Source organism: Rhamphochromis sp. 'chilingali' (genome assembly GCF_963969265.1).
Source record: "Rhamphochromis sp. 'chilingali' genome assembly, chromosome: 7".
NCBI lineage: Eukaryota > Metazoa > Chordata > Actinopteri > Cichliformes > Cichlidae > Rhamphochromis > Rhamphochromis sp. 'chilingali'.
In genome coordinates, this window is record NC_137934.1 from 18447081 (window position 1) to 18469548 (window position 22468).

General features: G+C 42.5%; 2 protein-coding genes across 3 annotated transcripts in view; both read left to right on the top strand.

The window, feature by feature from the left end:
* Positions 1 to 17142, top strand: part of tmcc3 (transmembrane and coiled-coil domain family 3) — a 135778-nt gene extending 118636 nt beyond the window's left edge. For both annotated transcript variants that reach the window (XM_080887815.1, XM_080887816.1), the window contains exons 2-5: positions 9736 to 9900; positions 10947 to 11728; positions 13020 to 13155; positions 13872 to 17142. In XM_080887815.1, coding sequence (XP_080743941.1) covers positions 9736 to 9900; positions 10947 to 11728; positions 13020 to 13155; positions 13872 to 14177 — 1389 coding nt within the window. In that variant the 3' untranslated portion in view covers positions 14178 to 17142. The remainder of the gene's footprint in view (positions 1 to 9735; positions 9901 to 10946; positions 11729 to 13019; positions 13156 to 13871) is intronic.
* Positions 17143 to 18937: 1795 nt separating this feature from the next.
* eri1 (exoribonuclease 1) lies at positions 18938 to 22348 on the top strand. Its single transcript, XM_080887806.1, has 7 exons — positions 18938 to 19141; positions 20053 to 20234; positions 20325 to 20541; positions 20636 to 20719; positions 20793 to 20902; positions 20990 to 21104; positions 21607 to 22348. Exons 1-7 carry the CDS (start codon positions 19067 to 19069, stop codon positions 21847 to 21849), a joined length of 1026 nt encoding a protein of 341 aa, XP_080743932.1. The 5' UTR covers positions 18938 to 19066; the 3' UTR covers positions 21850 to 22348.
* The last annotated feature ends 120 nt before the right edge of the window (positions 22349 to 22468 follow it).

Genomic DNA, 22468 nt, shown 5'->3' on the forward strand with positions numbered 1-22468 from the left:
TGGTTGAGGAGCTGCACCAAAGCCCAGTATTGAATAAATAACATAGAAAGCTACTTTAGTCAAGTCCAATAAAAGCGAAATGGAAGTGGAAATGAGCAGAATATTCCCTTTAACATGCCATCATACCTAACAGTGAGGTTATGGTTCCACTAATGTACATGTTAGGGCTGCAGTCGTGGCTTCTTTGTGTGGTAGGTGAAAACTGTGTGGTTCAAAGCAAGATTTGCTGAGATTTGGCAGTGGTGCAGTAGTTAGCTTTGTGGCTTCACAGCAAGGAGTCCTGGGTTTGAACCCACAGGCTGGGGGCGTTCTTTGTTCAGTTTGCATGCTCTCCCTGTACTTGATTGGCTTTTCTGGGTACTCAGATTCCAAATTTGCTGTAGCTGTGAATGTGATCTGGATAAGAGGTGAGGAAATAGATGGATGGAAGATTTTCTGAGTTTTTCTGTCATCGCTGTATTGATGATTTGATAATTTTGCTTTATTGTGAGGTTAATGTGTTGTACCTCCCTGCAGTTGTCTTTAGAAACCTGTTTTTAAACACCTCCCTCCACTAAATCTCTTTATCCGGATTCTCACAATCCAATTATTTCCTCCCCAGCACTCAAACTCTTACCAGTTCAACGCCAACATTAATCTGGTGTTTGGGTTCAGACACTGTGCGGCCCCATGCTGGGTTGGAGCCGAGTAATAGATGACTAATGTGCCATAATGTGTTACCCTTCACTGCTGTTAGCACTGATTTATTAAGGAGAGTCACAAGTGCCAAAATAATTATTTGTGTTGGCCTTCTCACAATCCTCTTCTGAGAACAAACAAGACACTAATTAAATAGTTTCCTTCAGGATGTACTTTCATTCAGTATATTAATTGGTGATTAACTGTTTCACAGTATTTAGCCCTGTCTGTTAAATTTGCTCACCAGATGTTTTCTGGTAAGCAAAAAACAACAGGTATGCTTAAGTCCAATGAAGCCAGTATATCTTTGAATCACTATGGGTTAGCTGAACATTGGGACTGCAGCTAACAGCTATTGTCATGTATTAATGTGATTACTTTTTATATTTTGCTTTAAAAAATCCCAGAAAAATCTTCTTCTTTTTTTTTTATCATTTCCCACAGTCAGTTTTGGCACCACCACACTGAGTTTATCTTGATTAGGGTTATGCCCAGCACCGTAATCTCAGAGATCTTACAACTTTTAATATTATCTCAAGGCATGCTGCAGGTATTGCTGCTAGAAAAAGAAAGGGCAGGGGATGGCTGCTGATAGTATGTGGCAAATTAAACAAGCAGTTTATTTGCATGCAGACAGCTTTTATTTAGCTCTTTCTGTGGGAGCGGCTAAAAACCTCACATTCAAGATATGAGCACAGGTGGTTTCACTTAGAACTTTTACAGGTATATTAATGTGAAAATACAGACTGCTCATTAGTGTTGGTGGGTTTGAGACACTTTGCCTCACAGGATAGTGCTACCTTAATTGTGTGAATGTTAAAGCCAAACGGATCACATTGTGGAGCAGATCACCAAACTCATGCTTGATCATACTTGATTCTGATTCTGAACCAGAATGGTTGCTGTTTCAATTTGTTGATTAATTCAACTCGATTCCACGGCCCAGTTTCCAAACATTTACTGTATGAGCAAGACGTGTTATCAGCTCATTAATCTTTATTGTCAGGGTGAGATGTCATTATTGCTCAGTGGCTTCCTGTGACCCTGCTGACATTGACTAATAACATGTATGTGCAGTGCTTATCTTTACTGGTCAGAGGGGCTTTCACATTTCCTGCAAACAGCCTTGAGTTGATTGATTAGCGCTGGATCAATCTGCGGCCACTGATTGGTTTTTGGCAAAATGATCAGTCTTACCTCTGCACTTCAGTTGTTTGCAAGTCACACTGACGAGCTGAGGGGAGGATTTCATCGTTCACGGGGGACAGAGTGTTTATAATTTGCTCGTTTTGGACTACCTCTGGCTCATGTTAGTGGAAAATAAATTGATGGATCGGAGGCAGGAATAAATAACTTGTTACTCTGCAGAGGGAGCAGCAGAAGAAAAGGTTTCCCTTGGCAATTTCCTGTGTTTGTGCCAGGCTGCCGTCTCCCCATGGCAAGGTCCCTCCATCAGATGAGCTGTGGGTGGTGGAGAAGCACTTGCCGCCCCGCTCTCTCTCCTTTTTTTTAATATAAAGTGCACACTACGAGCTTTGACTCTAGTTCCTAATCTTTCATTTTGATCACAGAAAAGTGATGTGGAAACACACCAGAGTTCACACACAGGCGTTGAGTTTTTTATAGTTAGCCTTCTACTTATCTCTGTAAATGATACCTGCACATAAAGACGCATATGCAGGTATACATTTGTAGTCTGATTTCTGTCAAACATGTGTTGGATGAAAACAGTCCTCTGTAATCCGATGACAAATTAGCCTTATTTCAGCGTTTTAAACTTGAATCAACAACTAATGGATGGATTGGCATGAAATTCAGAGCATACTGTCACAGTGCTCAATGGACGAGTCCAGCAGATTAAATCATCACCATGAAATGTAATATTTGGGCCCATACAGATGTTCAAAATAACAGTTGGGTTGATAGCTGCTACAATTTTCTTTCTCTTTGCTTATTTTTGTTGTCCTGTGTTGCCAAGGAAACAAAGAAATCTTCATTGTAAAAGATAATTGAATGATTTTAAAATCTTTAAATACTGTTTGTGAACATTCATCCAGTGGAAGCAGCAGATTAATGTCTCCTGCCAACATCTGTGAGTTTGGTGTTTGCAGCTAGGCCACCGGCTGCCTGTGCAGCTGATGTGTGGCTGGTGTATTGTTGCATGCTGTGGATGAATTGTAATAAATAAAGTCATTGCTGACTTTGAATCTGTGGATATAATTGGGTATTTGATCAGTTTTGTGCCTTTAAAAAATGGATCATTCTGTCAGCACTATGCTTTGGTCCAGACTTTTTAAGCAACATCAGGGGAGTAAATAGTCTTTTCACTCCTGCTCCCTCTCACTTGTTATACTCAGTCCAACACTTGTCAGAAAAGCTTTTATTCCACTTTCAATTTCATTAATATTTCATGTCACCCGGCTCTTGATTTGTTGAGTAATTTCGTTTTGGAGCAGTTAGTCATGAAACTGACATTCCCATCAGTTTAACAGCCGATGATTGTCTGCAGAGAAGCGCACCCACTCGGGAAATAATGCCCCAAAAATGATCCATGATCTTTTATTTGGGAAGGAGGAACATTTCAGCCAGTGCACAGTACAGCTTTACAGGTGCAAGACAGAACGCCTAAGTTCAATTTTTAGAGATGAGCAAGGAAGCAAAATAAATAATAACATCTCAGTAGTCGATGGCTGATTCATTTGTCCAATCACACAACCCTAATCTGTTCTTTTCTGCTTAATTGTAATTAGCAGGTTTTTTGTATGTTATTCATTTTACAGTGATGAAAAAGATGGAATTGAACATTTGAGATGCTGATTGGTCCATAATGATAGATTTACTGTAAATGAGGGCTTTTAAACTAATTTGAGTTCACAGGCCACATACAGACCAGTGCACAGTAATCTTTCAAAACAAGCATTATTTTCCTTTGTTTTAGTATAAAGAAGTGCATCTGCAAACATTTATTTTCAGTGAGTCAGGCCTTTACAAAGCAAATGATTAAAAACTTTTACAGTTTCACATTAAGGAGAACTTGCAGATCACAGCGGATCTATAAAGACACAAAACCTCCATGTATGGGATATTTCAAGCAACTCGTCGGTCTTTTTCTGATCCTGCACAGTAAGAACTTGAGCCACACCAGGAACAGCACTGGATTTTATTGACAGCCCTGAATTAAACAGTTACCCAGGCCGTCACTGATCGTCTCCACTTTAAGCTGTAATTTAAAAGATGTGTTTTTGGGGGCTTCTGTGCGTACAGATAGTTGTTTGTCTAATTCAAAGCTTGGAGACTTACAGTCTTCACCGCAGGAAGCTACAGATTTTATGTAAATTAGTACGTTTTTGTTTTGCTTCCTCACAACATCTGATTTTTAGCTTTTTTTGAAATTGTGGTTCTCTTCAGGGAGAACCATGGGAGACTCATTATCTCTGCATTCACATTCATCCGTTTATTTTTTATTACTCGGATACAAATTGAACTGCCTAGTTTGGGACAAGTCAATATGTGGATATCCTCGTTTTATTTCCCCGTGGACAAACACCCTGATGTGCTATCTGTGTTTTGGCTCAGAGTTCACCCATCTGTATAATAATCTAAATGGCCCGAGTGCAGACCCGGGTCACGAGGCGAGCAGTGACCAGACATCGGCTCTGTAAAACAGACACATGGCCTCCCTCTCTGTCCCTCTGTGTGTTTGTGTGTGTTCACATGTTAATAATTCTCAGCTCTCGCCCTCAGACCTACTTTTCCAGTGGAAGTCCAATACGTGTGTTGACTGCTGAGCGGGAGGCTCTGGTAGATTTACACACTCGAATCTACTGCGTCCCAGCTGATATATGAGCAGGGTTTGTAAGTGTGTGTGTGTGTGTGTGTGTGTGTGTGTGTGTGTGTGTGTGTGTGTGTGTGTGTGTGTGTGTGTGTGTGTGTTGCACTGATGCAGGGAAGAAAATCTACAAAAACGTGTTGCCCTTTATCTTGTTCCTTCTACATGTTCTGATCATTAGATGCTCTCTGATGTTTTTGGCTGCAGTTTGCTGCAGATAATTGTTGTTTTCTTGTTTCCTTACAAAATCTTCCGCCTACATTTACACAATGCAACTCAACCACTCACTTTTCAACCCTGTGGTACTTTGATTTTGTCATGATTTAGGGCAGCGTAACATAAGTTAGTAAAGCCTTGAGCATTTTCACCATAGCCATCTTGCTTCATCTTTGATACTAGATATGATTAGCAAGTGGTTGATCTGACTGGGAAACTGAATGATGCTGCACACTTGTACGTTTGAGACTCTCCACCCTGAAGTATATATTAGGGGCAGGGATAGCTCAGTAGGTAGGTAGGTACACTGCTCCCCGGGCACCCAATGGCTCCCCACTGCTTCACTGAGTGAATGGGTTAAATGCAGAGAGGAATTTCTCCACGGGGATCATTAAAGTATACATTATTATTATTATATCCTGTATTGCCATAGTTTTTTAATTTACGGGGGCCATGATATAGAAAATGAACAGCATGTTGTATTTAATAAGACTTGAATCTAAAGCCTAAGCCTAGAAGCTCATCAGGGGCTGGTTTTATAAAGATTCTGAAGCTGGAATTGATTTACTTGTCGCTTGTCGCTTTGAAGCTAATGGCTTGTCACTCGTGGAGATTTCAGGTTGCCTAGGTAACCCACTAATGTATTTACAGGTCATATGTCAATAAACTGAATTTTCCACTCTGATTGGTAGTCACTTTAGACACTCATCTGAAAGTTGGAAAAATCCATAAATTGAAGTTGCGAAATCTCATTCGCTGTCCATTGACTCTGGTCGCCATGTTGCTGCTAAACTCTTCCAGTGTGTCTGCAGCTTTAGTGTTTTCGGTAGAGTTAGACCAGTGTTAGGTTTGGACATCGACTAGTCAAATTGATTGACCAAAACATCCAAAGATGATAAGAAACTTGGTTGGAAGTTGTCCAATGGTTGCTGGCAGCCTTTTTGTCACATCAGTAAATCCTGGGTAAATAAATCTGAGTCATTAACTTTTCAAATCCACTGTTAGAAATTTTAAATGTTTTTTTCTGCTGTTTACCCCATAAGGCCCCAGTCACACCGACCTAGAAACCAGTTGGCAACCATGGCCATTACCTGGTTGGTGAGTTGTTGCTGGAGTTTGATTGAAGTTACTGTGAAACTGGTTACTAAATATCCAATCACAGTCGGTGACACCACCCCAGTAACAATAAGTTGCTACGGAAAAATGTATACTCTCCAACTGGTTGGCAAGTGGTTGTCGAAGGTTGATAACAGTTGCTGTGAAATTGGTTGCAAAGAGATGAATGGCCCCAAAAACCTCCATGTGATTGCTTTGGTTGTCAGTAGTTTTCACAGACGATATAATTTTTGCTCAGCGGGTATTAGTGAAACTGTCAAAAGTGAGACTGAAAACAGAGACCATTTTTCTCCTTTTGGCTACACTGATGACGCACAACTTTTGCTTTGAAGGCGAACGTTTGTGTTGCACTTGACAAAGTTTTACTACCTCTCAGCGAGTAGCTGGTGTTTGCGGACAAGTCGGCCTCTTCTATGCAAACTACAGGCGAATATGGCAACCAAAGCAATCACAACTTTTTAAAAAAAAACAAAAAACAAAGTTCCTCTAACCAGCAGGAGACCAGCGGTGTGTGAAATTATTATTATTATTTTGGTAGAAACTTGACTTTACAAGTGCTGGACTAGTCTATTCTTGCACGCTCATCTCAAGGCAGCTTCTTCCGACCGTACCCAAGAGATTAGTAAACAGGAAGGTGCTGTTTTGGTCTTAAAATATCAGTTCGACTCTGCCCCAGACCATTTCATTGTCATGTTATTCCCTCTTGCTCTCTCCCTAGTTTCCATTCAATGAACACTAAATTTCCCTAAAAAACAGAGGAGATCAGGTAAAAACATCATGGAAGTCTATGGAAATCCGCCTTGGTGAATCTGGCTCCAGGAAATTTTTTAGTGAGGTCACAGATCAAAGGTAGTTAACTCGTAGACTGCTATACATCCAGGCTTCTTTTTGCAACCACGGGAGTTACGCCCTGCCGGTGTTAGAATGCCCCCCTTCACAAAGGCTGTGGTTACTAGTGGCACTTTTTTCTTTATTCTGTGTCAATTAAATCAGTTTATTTACAACACAACTTTGTTCTGGCTGTATTTCTTCCCCTCTGATTGGATGTGTGATGTTCTGAGGGCGTTTGCATCTGTACTCAGGAGTAGCACAAAGAATAGTTTCATTAAGATCGATTCAATAACATGAATGATGATAATCGTTGCTGTTTCATACCGTAGGACTGTTTTTCACTGCTCGGGCTAATGATTGCTGACTTGGCCGCACGGCTGCAGGTCACAGGACACAATTACAGTGTCATGTCTTCTGCTTGTGCTTGCGTAACACAAAGACAACAGGAATAAAGGCACAAAACCCGCCCTCGGGGTATGTCAGCAGTTTGTGTGTGTGTGTGTGCTTCAGAGCCAAGTCTGACAGTGTGTGCGCTTTGCTGCCGTGGCAACTAGAGTTACCACATACTAATATTTTAGGTTGCCTTACATAATCGTCTGCTTTTGTCAATGCAGAGAGTAGATTTTCAGGCACCGGGGGCTGCTTGTTTGGAGCTCTCGCTGCTCCCATAACTGACCACTGTGAGGTCTTACGAGTGCTTTAATGTCCCATCACCTGCCTTCCTGCCCTCCAGTCTGACACTGACTACACAAAGCCTCTTACATACTGAGTACGCACCTCTATAAGGATCCTCTTGTTTTGCCAACATGGTAGGGTGTGCTCACTAAACACAAGGCAGACAGAATATGAAAGGAATCTGTTTTCTTTCTTTTTTGAGATTGTATAAGTCCACCTGCCATTTTAAATCAGTGGTGTACAACAGTCGGCGGGTTTTCTTTCTTTTTTTAGTGCAGAGTTTTGCCTCAAAGCCTGAGTTGTCTGCAGGGTCTGAACAATGTCTGCCGTTTTCTCCAGAGAGTGCATTTGTGCCTCGTTAGTTTTAAATGTCAGCACAATGCTTATGAGAGTTTTCATTTGGTCTCTTGAATGAGGCAATTTTGTACTTTTCAACAGCAATTTTAGGCACGCCGGCGCACCAGCTCTGCGGGGCATGCTGTCGATTTGCTGGTCATTTAACCCACCGCTTTTGTTCACACTGAAATATCTCAACTGCTATTGCATGAGATGAGTCAACTTGAGTACCCTGTATAGGACCACCAAAGTCTCAACTTTTGACTTCCACGCTGTGGCCTCACAGTAGCATCGACCCATTCGGCCTGTTCTGGCTGGGCCTCCCAGGGTTAATTAGGTGGATTTGGACTTGGAGGAAAAAGCTGGATTGCTCTTTTGGGTTCAGCACAAGTTCCAGTGTCTCTCGAGGTCATCACGTAGCATCTGCAGTGATGCAGACTGTGCTGGTTTGTTGATGTAAAGAGCGAGCCAAATGCAAAGGCAAAGTTGTCAATTTAACCATTGATCTACATGCCTACCCTCACCCGTGGTCACGAGCTGTGGGTAGAGACTGAAAGAATTTAGAGGAAATGAGCTTCCTCTGAATGGTGTGTGGGCTCAGCCTTGGAGAAAGAACGAGGAGCTCATAGTAGAGCTGCTATTCTTCTGCATCAAAAGGAGCCAGCTGAGGTGGTTCGGGGCTCCGAGGCGAGGTGTTTCAGGCATGTTGAACTGGGAGGAGACATGGGGGCAGACTCAGGACAAGCTGGAAAGAGTGTGTCTCTCAGCTGTGAATACTGCTTTACTGAATCGCAACGAAGTTCAACTGACCTTCATTTGAGGATGATGGGGATTGTAAGCTGTTACACATTTAGGTGTACAGAGATTTTGAACCAGTTAACTTGTGATTTAATTAAATAACTTTGGTCACTCAAGTGTACTCATGTGTTAAACTCAAGACCCACAGGCCACTCATTTCAATCAAGCCCGCAGATATGCACATTTCGGTTTCTTAATAAATTGTGGCCAAACTGGCGAACCTCTATTGCAGCTGCAAGCATACAAGCTAGTTAGCAGGAAATGGCATATAAAAAGGAAAGCTGATGCTGAGGGCAGGCAATTACAGGTCAGCCTGTATTCTGAGTACTGCTTTACAATGTGTAGAGTGTGTGTTTCAGATAATAGAATTTGCCTCATTTTGATATCACACACCAGCAGAGAGATGGAGCCACAGAGGAGTAAAAGCCCCAGAAAAAGAGGCGTGCAGCTAGATCAGAATAGGTTCCTTCAAGCTACATTTCAATGTAATGGAGCAGCAGAGGCGAGTTTAATGATAGTTGAGGAAATGGCTAAATCAAGGTCGTCACTGAGTGCAATTTAGTTAATTTGCAATTTTAGGTTTTTATGTGCAGCCAATTTCATGCTAGGAGGATGGGTTGTATGGGCCTACACGGGCTAAGATCTTTTTATTTTTTAGCCAAATTTTTGCTAGTAGTTTTTGCACTTTTGTTTTTTGTTTGTGAAACAGTTTATGTGCAATGCAACAAGAACATTTCTTTTTGAAACTGAACCATTTCATTTTCTATACCTCAACAATCTTGGCATGTTTGCTCCTAATGAAGCCGAGTTTGAGTTCTCCGTTCTAGTTGTGACGGTCAAACTTTCGATTTTCTGGTTTACTGCAGTCCCACAGATATCATTACAAACTAAGGTGGTAACCATGGAGATTAATATACCTGCTCAGTATGAGTATTGGGTATAAAATATGTAAAAATCTGTGTCTCATCAGCTTCTTTTAACATCACTTCCACTTGAGAAATGCTGTCTGAATGCAGCATTATCCAACTCTCAGTAAATGTTAGTCTCAGTCGGATATTATCAACAGTGGGAGAGTATTTGTGGCATCAGAAATGGCAGTTTGTTGTCTGCCTCTGGGTTTCAAGCCATGAATGGCCCAGTCGGTCATATGAAAGACAAATTAGCACAGTGGTTTTTGACACGTCATTGTGTTTATATTGTACAGACCAACCCAAAAAATAAAAACATATACACTCATCAGATCATTATGTCTGCAGGCGGAGCGCAGCGGCTGCGATGTCCTCAGCATCCCGGTGCCCATTCGCCGCGGCGGCTCAGAGTCCAACCTAGACGTGGTTGACGGTGTTGGGCACGACGGCGTGGGTCTGGATTTCACCAAAGGACCGCTGGGAATCGACAGCCTGCAGCAGAAGATCCTCAAGGTAAGAAGGAAAACATTGCACACCTGCTTCAGTGTGTGTCTGTAAATTTATCGTGTTTAATTTGAAAAGCTGTGGGTACACATGGGACACATTGGCACTCAGAACTCAAGCACCACACTTGAGTAAAAGACAAACTAAAATATCTCCTTAGCTCTGTTTGGTGACACATGAAGCAACAGAAGCAGCTTTTTTTAAATCCAGTAATGGACTAAATGTCCTTTAAATGTCAGTTCTGATACGACGGGGAAAGAAAAAATCGACTCGGGTCCGTCTCAGTCCTGTCTTTAGAAATTAGAAGTGTTTTTCACAGTAGAGGCTTATCCTGCACTTTAATATCAACGTTTTACAACTGTAGAGACTAAGCTGAACTCGTGCTGCGTGCTGTATATTCACTGGTTTATCCAAGCAAAAGTAGTTTGAGACTTCAACAATAACCTAACAGTGAAATTATTATTACAATGTGATGAACTGCTGCTCCCAGTCAGGAATATACACAAAGAAACAAATACAGTGAATGAAAGCAGACCAGAGAAAACAGTTTGATCTGTAGCATCAGTATCAGATGGTAATTTTTAAACTTTCCATGGTTGGAATAAACTCGATCACATGACTGAGGGGCGCATTGACTGCTACCCTTTAGCAACAGGAGGCTAAAAAAATCTTGGAGGAACTTTGTTTTGTTCTGAGGAAACGCCCGTGTGAGGAGGTTTAGAGATGCCTTTAAGACCAGCTCTGTTTACACAGGATAACTTCTTCACAAGCAAAGAAAAGCAGGTGTTAACGTCTCCTCTCGTGGCTAATTATCATTAGGGATCAGAAGTGCGGGGCCAAATTAAATTAGTATCAGTGAGCTCAAAGACAAACAGGGCTGCTGTCAGTATTCATGCAGCATTATTTTATTCTAACATACCCGTGTGAAAGATGAGCAAACTCATAGAACAAATCGGGGTGTCGGTAAGAATCAGAAGCGCTGGTATCATGCATGCTTAAATGATTTTAAATCTTCAGCAGCTGTTTTCACATCTGTCATTTGGCTCTGCCTTCAGGTGACGGAGCAGATTAAGGTGGAGCAGACGGCTCGGGACCAGAACGTGGCCGAGTACCTGAAGCTTATGAACAATGCCGACAAGCAGCAGGTGTCGCGGATACGGCAGGTGTTTGAAAAGAAGAACCAGAAGTCTGCGCAGACCATCGGTCGGCTGCAGAGGAAGCTGGAGCAGTACCACCGCCGCATGAAGGACAGCGAGACCAATGGGAAGCACAACCAGAAAGACAGCGGCGGCAAGGAGTCCGGGACTCACAGCAAGGAGGGCAGCCTGCGGGACGTCAGCACCACCGGGCGCCACCAGGCACTGGATAAGGTGAAGACGATCGGGCCCGGCGTGTCGCTCTCACCTCCATTTTTCTTCAGTAAGCCGCGGGAGTTCGCTAACCTCATCAGGAACAAGTTTGGCAGCGCTGACAACATCGCTCACCTGAAAAGCTCTATGGAAACGGGGTCAGGGCTGCAGGTGGAGGGCGGCGCGAGGGGTCTGAGTGGCAGCGCTACCACAGTAGCCAAGGCGACCAAGTACCAGAGCGACGATGAGTGTTCCACCGGGACGTCTGCATCCGCTGACTCCAACGGGAACCCGGCAGGAGGATCGGGGGTGGAGTCAGGGGGGCCAGGGAGGTCTGACTCCAGCGGGCGCCTAGTGGAGGTGCTGGACATGGTGCGGGACATCAGGGATGCTCAAACGCAGCTGGCAGAGGACATGGAGACTCTGAACACACAGTTTAAACGAGACTACAACTACTTCACGCAGGTGATGCAGGAGGAGCGATACAGGTGAGCACAGCATCACGAGTCTAAGGAAGGCTTTTCTCCCAGAAAAAAAAAATTCTTGACATATTTATTAGTTTTTTACTCTTTTTTTTTTCGTGATTTCTAGGGAGGTTTTAGGGGGGAAAGCTTGTGTGCTCCAGTACTATTTTTAAATGCTTCACATCTCCGCTGTCACCAGCATTAAAATGAGAAATGCCAAAAATATAGTATTTGAAGAAAAGAAAAATCTCCTAAACTGAGGTGCAAGAAAAATAAAATGACATTTGGTTGCTTATAAGGAGCTTTAGAGGATTTGTTCTTTGTTTTTCTTCCCTGGTACTGAGGGCAGATTGTTTCTCACTGTGGAAAGATTTTTTTTTTTTTAGTGTTTCTTTTTTGCGTCACAGATCAAAACAGAATATTTTGTGTTGTTCTGGGAGAGGAGAATATTGTTACCCACACATGATGGTTAAATACTCTTCCATGAACATTTTACAGATAATAGAGCACAGACTCACATGTTTCTTTCTTAAATATACCCATTAGTATAAAGTCAGCCCCTCGGGCTTTGAGTGAGCAACAGTTCAGTGTTAACACCTTAAACGCCCCTCATACAACTATGACTTGTAAAATCACTTGTATTATTGAGCTCTGAATTAAATCAGAAAATCCAATAAAACACTGAACTGAGAAAGATAAGAGAAATATTATACTGTGTAAAATATTTCTGCTCAACAAATTATGCTGTTTTTGTTTTGTGGAAGGGTCTTTTTTCCTTATATCTTTTATTGTCAGAATATGTGTGCTTCAGTCATGTCACAAGAATATTTGCACAACGATTTGTACGACTATAAACACGAAATACAAAATAAAAGCGGTTTGCACATTGCTTTGAAGCTAACCGGGGGATGCTAGCAGAGGTTTTTTGCTCAGAAGGCAAAAGGTTTGAGGATCACTGATCTGTATTAAGTAAAATTGTGGCATAATTGTTGGATGAAGATGTTTTCACACTTCGGTGCTTCAGTAATGGTAGCATTTCTATCCTAACAGAGCCAACGTTGTCATTACATGAGCTGTTGAACTTTAGAGAGCTTTTGACAGTTTAGGAGTCCATCATTAAAAGCCTAAAAATAGCCGGCAGAGCTTACACGTAAACCCCCCAACCAAGGGCAAATGCTCTGAGCAGCTCGGCTGCAGCAGATACACTGCTGTACTGTTACGTGCCCACACACTCTCAATAATGCATTGTTTCTCTCTCCTTGGCTCTCTCCGCCTCCACCTACTCTGCATGTTTGTGGGTGTTTCTCTCTGTCAGGTATGAGCGGTTGGAGGACCAGCTGAATGACCTGACGGAGCTGCACCAGCACGAGACCAGCAATCTGAAGCAGGAGCTGGCCAGCATCGAGGAGAAGGTGGCCTACCAGGCCTATGAGAGGGCCAGGGACATACAGGTGACTTATGTTTGGGCATAAACCCCCACCACTGCCACAGCACACGGCTGATTAAGATTAGAGTTTAGGATTAACCCTTTAAGTAACCAATGTCTTACTCAAATTGTAAGTTTAATTGAAAGGCCTAATGTATTATTGCCTTATTTACAGTGTTCAGTTTAGACGAGTTTGACCCCTTAGTGGGAAAGGTCATTGCGTAGTGTACCTTCATCATTTGAGGCTATCCTGGTAAAAGTGGTCTCTGCCAGGATGACGACAGGCCTATCCACACGGCATGCTCACTGTGGTTAATGGGTTTGCTACAAGAACGCTTAAAGGAGAGAGAAGCCCCCTCCATTCATATCACTGGAAGATTAGCATTTTGGAGAAATAATTAATCTGAATCTTTTCCTTTCACTTCGGGGAGGTTTTAATTACAAATTTCTGAGCGTCCAAATGATTAATTGATGACATGTCTCTCATGACATGTCACACTGAAGCCACAGCAGTCCCTCCATTGCTTCCTATTTCTAATCGGACGTTCTTGCGCTTGTTTCTAATGCAGCTGAAGTTCATACACGATCCAGTTTTGCTGCCCTTTCGCTGTGACTCACTGCTCTCCAGAGTTTCCCTGATCTCTAACCATTTTTCTGTGTGTGTGTGTGTGTGTGTGTGTGTGTGTGTGTGTGTGTGTGTGTGTGTGTGTGTGTGTGTGTGTGTGTGTGTGTGTGTCGTAGGAGGTGCTGGAGTCGTGCCAGACTCGCGTGTCGAAGCTCGAGCTCCAGCAGCAGCAGCAGCAGCAAACCATCCAGCTGGAAAACACGGACGCCAAAGTGCTGCTGGGCAAGTGCATCAACATCATGCTGGCCATCGTCACCGTCATCCTGGTGTGCGTGTCCACTGCGGCCAAGTTCACCGCCCCGCTGCTGCGCAGTCGCCTCCACTTGGCGCTCACCTGCGTGGGCGTGTCCCTGCTAGCGCTGCTGTGGAAGAACTGGGAACATTTGCAGTGCGCTTTGGAACGATTGCTCCTCCCGCACTGAGACCGGTGTGGGGAGGAAATCAACATGTAGCCTTACATGAGCCGATGATTCTGGGCTCCACGGTGACTCGGTTTAAGGCTCTGAGCCTCACCAAGAACACGTAAACGGACATAAACGCTCAAGACCTGAACCGGAACTCTCTGAAGGTGCACACATGAAAACGTGGCTGCTCTGCTGCAGATCTGCAGGGCCAACAAAAGATAAATCGGCTCAGCTGCTTTCATCTGGTCACCAGGAGACTCTGGTGGCACCGGCATCACACACACACTGAAGTCTAAATATAAATGAGCGGGATTACATCAGGGCATGGAATAACACGTTATTTTTTTTTCCTGTCCTTTAAAGGGATGCGTTTCTGTTAGAGCACCACCTCCACACAAACTGTCAGTTATGAGTCCAGTGGACCTGATTTGAATGTGCACACCAAGCTCGCTGTGACAAACACAAACACACATCCACCTGAAGGTTCATTCGCACCGCGCCTCTCTCTCGCTGCTGTTCTGTATTTATGTGAGGTTTTTTTAAATTCAGCATCTTCTTCAAAGCGACAGTTTGAAGTCTGGGATTGCACATTGTTTTAAGCTGTTTTCTATCAGTGTGTAAATCTGTGTATTCGTGTGCGTTGTGCACTTACTCGTGTGTCTCTGTACTGTGTTTCTTCAAGGAACAGTTAAACATTTTGGAAAATAGGTTCAAGTCTGGATGGTAGATGTGCAGCTAGAGCCGGGAGAGATCATTAATGGACGTGCTGTGAAAGAAATCTGCTGTAAGAAAATGAAACCTTTAAGCTGCAGCTGCAGTGAAAAGTGATGCCCAAACCTGCTTTTATCGCCCTCCTTCATTTTTATTGCCCAAATCTGACCTCACAGTAACTAAATGATTATAAATTTGAAAAAATACTCCTAATTATGCGTTAATTTAATGAATTAGCTTCATGATTCTGCTCACCTCAACTGCTTGATTTTTTTTTTCCCTGATCCATAATTATTATTGTTCAGTCTTCTGGTGTATCTTTGAATCCTCACAATAATCCTTATGTATCTCAAAGTTGATCCTCGATGCGGCCCCTTGGTCACGGTGCTTTGAGAACACAGCAGCCGCTGCTCAGGAAACGACTTCATGCAGTTATTTTAAAGCCCTTCTTTAAACCTACCAGGAGACTTTTGTCCAAAATGAGCTTAAAATGTTCACATTCCTGCAAGTTATGTTTTTATTGGTGTTTTGGTCCAGAGCTCCGACCCTCCCAATCAGCGTTTCCTGCCAGAGCGCTGAACGGATTTCCTCACAGTTCTTGTTACAAATGCAGTAAAACGAGAAAAATTGTTTAAAATGTGCACACAGCTTCATCTTTACCAAGATAATGATCAGATACACCGTCATTTACTGGGCAACAAAACGATGGCCTCTCTAACTCTTTCCCCATTAAGATGACATTCAACGATCTCCACATTTCCTGTAATGACAAGTTTTGACACATCTGTAATCAATAAAGAGGCTGTTAGACAATACGTTCCTGTACAGCCAGAGACCACTTCATTAACTTCTGATAGATACACAGTCATTTTAGTCTGAAGTAGCCTGAAATATGACAGAAACTCCTCAGTTCAGGTAAAAGAATCAAGAGTTACTCCTAACAGGCTCCCAGATGGAAACGGTTAAAGCTGGGGGCGGGACATAGAGATAGACAGCATCTCTGCATTGCTTCATTCTGTCTGAAACAAGCCGGTTTACCTCCCTGCTGGTTACCGCCAAGTTTCTTTTACCTGTTTGTCGCACTCACCTGCTGGTCACCACGTCTGATTTGATTAATGTGTTCAAAAACACCAGGGACTGGTTACTTGTCTTATAGTTGGCCAACATCTCCGTCCTCTGGCTCTAACTTCACACTGAATAGACCAAAACAAAAAAACAAAAAAAAGTGACTATTTCCCAAAATGTCAGGCTGCCTGTTTTGAAGTGAAAGCTGCTTAACTGCCTCATCTCTTGTTAATTTGGTGTTTTGTGGTTATTTTGTTATGATGTTTGTGTTTTCAGGTAACTGTTGCTTCTGAAAGCTTTTTAAAGCCTCTAACAGTGAGAAGGGAAACCTTGTACTAACATCAAGAGATAGCTGAGAAGCAGAGCCTGTTTTCTCACACGACACATGTAGAGAGAACACTAACGCGTGATGCAGTTTGGTGCACGTGGAGGGAAATAAGGTGAAATTATGCCGATTTGAAATTGTTTAAAGTTGACAGGTGATCACATGCAGGCTTCACTTTTTAAGTCCTGGATCATTAGATGGCCTTTTCTGGAGAGGTGATCAGAACAAATTACAATGTGTGTGTGTGTGTATGTGTGTGTGAAGCCTTTGATGCTGTGCTGCGTTCATGTCCAGGGGGAAAAAAAACATGGCAGCATTCAGACGCTCTGTTCTGATATTTAGAAGATTTGAGAGGCTGAAGATTTTTCTCTTTTTACTTGAAATAAGCGTCTGTTCAAACATTAAAGCAGCATGTTTCCCAGCAGCGATAGCCGCTTTCCCACACGTGACTTGAATGCAGCATCGCAGACTGGACAGAGGGAAGTGAAAAATGTAGCTCCCCGACCCCATTTCACTGTGATGAAGATGATGACGAGGGGGTTAAAAAATAGGACTGATGCCTTTTCAGTGCAGCCTGTTTTTTCTTCTTCTGTGTGTCCTTCTGTTTTTCTCTATTCTAAGAAGAAGAAAAAAAGCCAAATATGGAGGTTTTTATGAAACCTAAGCTCATCTTTGATGTTTTTTGCAAACCGATTCAAACACTATCTCTGTTAGGAGAGACGTGTACCTCCTCTCCAAAGCTCTGAGTTCATGGTGTGTGTGCGTTTTCTTTGTCTTTTTCTTTTCTTATTTCTGTGCATTAGTTTCTGGTTATGGGTTTTCTATAACTGTATTATTACGGTATTATATTTTCAGATGATAAAATAAATCATTGTTTTTCTATCAAGGTGCCTTTTTTTAAAATAAAAAAAAAATCTGAGCTTCTTATTGATTATGGAAGATGTAATCCAACTGTGAAGATCATACTGCTCTGCAAGCTTCCTAAGGAATACATGTATAAACCAGGGTGTAAATCACTTCAACTTAAAGCAGCTGGATAAGCTTTTAGAAACGACATTGATTTAACTGCATTCAATTTCACTGCTGTCTTCAGTTTAAATTCATGGATGCTTAAAAATCCATTAGAATCTTCTGCAAAACTCAAGTGCAGGCAAACAAAGGGAAGTAATTTAGGATTTGCAGGCACAGATGGATCTTAAATTGAACGCCAGGTGTCCTTTATTGCTTTTCATTAAGACAGACATTTTCATTCTGTTGTCTCAGAGACAAACGTCAAATCAAAGCAGCAGCAGCCCCACCCGGGATTTACAGTTATCATTAGCTGCACAGCGCCAGAATTTCCAGTTTTCTGGTTTTGCTGACCTCTGGCGATGATGTTTTGTGAAGTGTTTTCCCCTTACAAAGGCTTACAAAGGGTTCATACTGTATAGATGTGTATAGTGAAAACATCAATGGTTTGTGGCTTTAAATAGAGATATAGTGACAACTAGCGGCCAAACAGGAGCACTGCCTCCAAATATCTCTAATTAGTTTTATTACATATATCTGCTTCAAATATTTTTTTAATTATATACGGCAACTATACTAAAATAATTAGAAATTTACTATTCAGTTAGATAGTACCCTGCCTTTCTTACTGCTGGAACCATGAATTCTGATAAATACGCAAAAAACTAAGGAAGGGACATAATTCTTTTTCATAGCACTTTATTTGCACTGTTCCAGTGATGGATGCTCATAATAAGCAGGTCTGATAATGAAGTCGGTGTATACATCAGTAATCCCTGTGAACCAGCAGCTCAGGCTTCAGACTGCTTCAAATGTCTGGTGTCAGTTTTTTTCTTGGCTCTGCATGATGTGAAATAAAGTGGATATTCCTAATATGGTCATATTTGGCATATATCCCCAACCACTTTTAAACAATCTGTTTAACAGCCAATCAGAGGAAAGTTTGCTTAAACGGTACTAAGGGAGCTTGTTTTGGACAGAGGATGAAGTGTTGGGCTGCAATAAACATAAATAAGGATTATTTAGAATCATGCAAAGCTGCTCTAGTGGAATACAAACAAAATGTGCAGCTGGTTAGGTCTGGCTAAATAATTGCACACATTTTTATAATACTAGCGATGTAGGTTCACAGGTGATTTGTAATAGATAACAGCTACATTATTAGTACATAAAGTTACTGCATCTATTTACAAATCTAGCTACACTGTATTCCCAATAGAGTAAATTACCTTTTTTACCCAACAAAAACAGACTATGAGTGTTTACTAACCGAGTGCTGAAAACATGAAAAGGACTTCAATTCAAGCTACGAAAATTAAAGATTACAATGTGCAAATTTATGATTTTCAAATCCTAGTATTTCTCTTAAATTTATTTTCAGAAATTCTGACATTAAAGTTGAGTTCACCTGTCCTGGGTGAAAAAAAACAAAACAAAAACAAAAAAACACCTGTTGCTGCGTTCATCCGCAGCAGCAGGTGGCGATAGTGAGCGCTGTTGCTGCTGTTTTGGCGCAAAGCGGAAGCTGTCATAACTGTCCCCCTCATGAAAATGAAAAGTTCAGTGCTGTTATGTGGGTTTAGCAAAGGCACCTTATTATTTACTGTCTGAAAAAAAAAAAAAAAACTCCCGTGGTTGATTTATGCGAAATATCTGACGTTAACTGAACGTGTTAGCGGTAGCTGCTTCAGCCATTAATGTGTTGAGGCTAGCCGGAGCAGCAGCAGACCTGGTTTAGCCTTCAATTTATGTTGTTTTCAAATGATCTGAGCAACTTTTGGACTAACCTCAGCTTTAAATGGACGAACACAAGGAGAACATTCACGGCCAGGAGGACAATGTGAAGACGTCCAGCGTGAAGGACCAGGAGAAGGTGGGTGAGCTAGCAGAATCACTGCTCCGTGTAAACGCTGTTTGCGTTGAAGTAAACTGGCTGGTGCGTTCATTGACACCAAAGACAGGCTGGTGAGAGATATGTCCCGTTGGGTTCTTTGGTGCCGACTTGATGAAAATGACTAGAAACCGCGTTACTTTTAGTTACTCTTGTATTGGAGTAATTAATACTAAAATATTTGAAGTAGACGGGAGCTACATCACAGTGTTTTGTTAATGTGAGCCCTGCAAATCGACCCCGATTCTCTTTTGCTCTGTGTACTTCATCTTGTCGTGTTGTATTTTAATTGACTGAGCTATTCTTTTTTTAAGCTAAAGAGATCGCTATTCTCGGGTTAGACCCCGTTTTCCTTCAGTGTTACTTCTTAAAGGCACATAATCAACAAGAAGTTTGCTCCAAGTTATCAGGATAGCATCGCACAGTGGGTGCTCATCCATGATGCGACTGTTGGATTGAGATCTGGTGACTGTGCAGGCCATGTGAGGTCAGAGAACTCACTGTCATGGTCAAGGAACTAGTTTCCTGTTAGAGGACAGCAGAGGCACCCAGTGTGGTCGTCTCCTGCTTCTAGGTTTGAGATGCTCTTCTGTACACTTGACCTTCCTACTCTTCTGCATGGTTGCATTAAGTTTGAACAGTCTGCCTATTTTCCTTTTACCTCCTAGAGATGGTTTTGTGGGAAAATCCCAGTAGATAGCAGTTTCTGAAATACTCAGACCTATCTACTTTCTTTTGCAGATAATCTTATCTGATGTGTTGTTGGACTTCACTCTAAAATGATCTGTTCCTCCAAACAAACCATTGATCCATGCTCTCTGTGTTTTTGATGGCCAAATTTGTAGAGTTACATCATTTTCTGACACATAACGACCCACACGTCTCCTCCTCAGGAGAAGCCTAGCAGCAGGCTGTGTCCTGCGGGAGAATCTGCTCCTCAGGTGTCCCCGTCTCAGTCGAAGGGTGACTTCAGCCATCCGGTGTACAAAGAGATTGCTTTGGCCAACGGCCACATCAACCGCATGACGAAGGAGGAGCTTCGGATCAAGTTAGCGGAGTTAAAGCTCGACACACGGTGAGTTTTTAATAAATGTTTGAGGACCAAACACTCGTGCTTGTCCCTTAGAAGTGTTCTACCAAACAGTTTTTCTCTTGGTGTGTGCAGAGGAGTGAAGGATGTGATGAAGAAGAGATTGAAGAGCCACTATAAGAAACAGAAGCTGATGCAGACGGCGGCAGAGGGAGGCCCCACCGACACGTACTACGACTACATCTGTGTGGTGGACTTTGAAGCCACATGTGAAGAGGACAATCCTTCAGACTTCCTCCACGAAATCATTGAGTTCCCTATGGTTCTCATCAACACGCACACCTTGGAGATTGTTAGTAAAGATTGTGACTTAAATCAGGAGTTGTCTTTTGTTGTTGTTGTTTCTGTTGTTGTTAATAATGATGTTCCTCTAATGTTCTGCACAGGTGGACACCTTTCAGGAGTACGTGAAGCCTGAGCTTAACCCACAGCTCTCAGACTTCTGTGTGAAGCTGACGGGAATAACGCAGGTCGGTTGAGTTCACGTCACTATCACATTACACGTGTGGGTCATTTACTCATTTTTCTGTGTTGTGTTGGTAGAAAATGGTCGAAGAAGCAGACCCGTTCCCAGTAGTCCTGCAGCGAGTTGTGTCGTGGCTTCAGAAAAGGGAACTCGGGACAAAATACAAATACGCCATCCTGACTGACGGGTGGGTTTCACGTCAAAGCTTCTGCAGGATGTTTACTTTCTTCTCCTCACTTGGTTTACAGCGCCGTTTCTTTAACATCGTCCACAGGTCGTGGGATATGAGCAAGTTCCTCAACATCCAGTGTCGGGTCAGCCGAATCAAATATCCTCCGTTTGCAAAGAAGTGGATAAACATAAGAAAGTCATACGGAAACTTCTACAAGGTACATTTTACGGCTTTGTACAGACACGCTTACATGTTTTAGATTTTTAAAACTAATTTTAATATTAGTCAAAGATAATTTCATTTATTTAGGGGAAAAAGTTATCCCAAGCTACCTGGCTCTGTGTGGAAGAAAGAAAAAAAAAAAGTAACTGCACCCTTATTTCATTAATCACACCCAGCTCTGATTACTGCAAGACCTGTGGAATCAAGAAATCACAAATAGAACCTGTCTGGCAAAGTGAAGCAGGCTAAAATATCTCAAATAGCAACACATCAAAGCCCAAAGAAAAAAAAAAAAAAGCAAAAGGGAACAAATACTTTTTCACAGTACTGTATTCTTACTGTTCCAGCTCATTTCAGTCATTAAACCCTCTGCATGCCTTCCTATGTCCCGTCCATGAACCTCCTCACAGATTTGGCTATTTCTCACATGTCCTAATGTCTTCTATGATAAAAGGTCTCCACTGCTAACCAGCCATATTTTCTTCTTCTTCCTCCAGGTGCCGCGTACTCAGACGAAGCTGAGCACCATGCTGGAGAAACTCGGCCTGACGTACGAAGGTCGTCCTCACTCCGGGCTCGACGACTCACGCAACATAGCGAGGATAGCTGTCCGCATGCTGCAGGATGGCTGCCAGCTGCGCGTCAACGAGCGCATGCACGGCGGTCAGCTGCTCTCGGTTCCCAGCTCGGCGCCTGTGGAAGGAGCTCCGCCTCCACACAACCCCCGCAGCAGGGACTAGAACCATGACCACTGAAAATACTTATACTGGAGCTCAAAGTCTCCTTTTACACCAGATCTTTAAAAGTGGATCATTCCTTCATTTTCTGGGTGGAAAAGTCTGCCTCGCCACGCCTTACCGCGCTGCTGTTTCTCAACAGTATCACAGAAATATCTTTCAGTTGTCTTGTGGTGGGGAGAATTCAGTTTTTACCCTTGACAGCATAATAAAGCCTAATCTGCAGCTTCACATGAACACACATATCTACAATTTAAACTACTGTGCTAATAAAACACATAAATGCTGCTGTGCTGTTTAAGGTGCTGCACGATGACACTGCTCACCGCTTTCCTCGCAGAGAGTCGAAGAGTCGGTCCTGTGGACTCGGACAGCTCCATAAATGGACCTCTTAAAGAAAGCTGTAATTAAGGAGTTCAGCCTGTGTTGTACTGTCGTCACGTGTACAGATGTCTTGATTTAATGTTTGTTTCATAAATGAGGATTTGTTTCAACTGAAATGTCTGCAGATCTGATAAGTAATGCAAATTAAATGTCTCTTTTTGTTTGCAGTTTTTCATCTTCTTCACTCTGTGTGATGCATGCTTTAGATTCAGCAAATTTTGAAGGGACAAGAGAGGCA

Excerpts from the sequence above, each read along its gene's own strand:
- eri1 (XM_080887806.1), top strand. The coding sequence starts at position 19,067 with ATGGACGAACACAAGGAGAACATTCACGGCCAGGAGGACAATGTGAAG. Across the intron at positions 20,235-20,324 it reads GAGTTAAAGCTCGACACACG|AGGAGTGAAGGATGTGATGA; the intron begins GTGAGTTTTTAA and ends TGGTGTGTGCAG. Across the intron at positions 20,542-20,635 it reads ACACGCACACCTTGGAGATT|GTGGACACCTTTCAGGAGTA; the intron begins GTTAGTAAAGAT and ends TGTTCTGCACAG.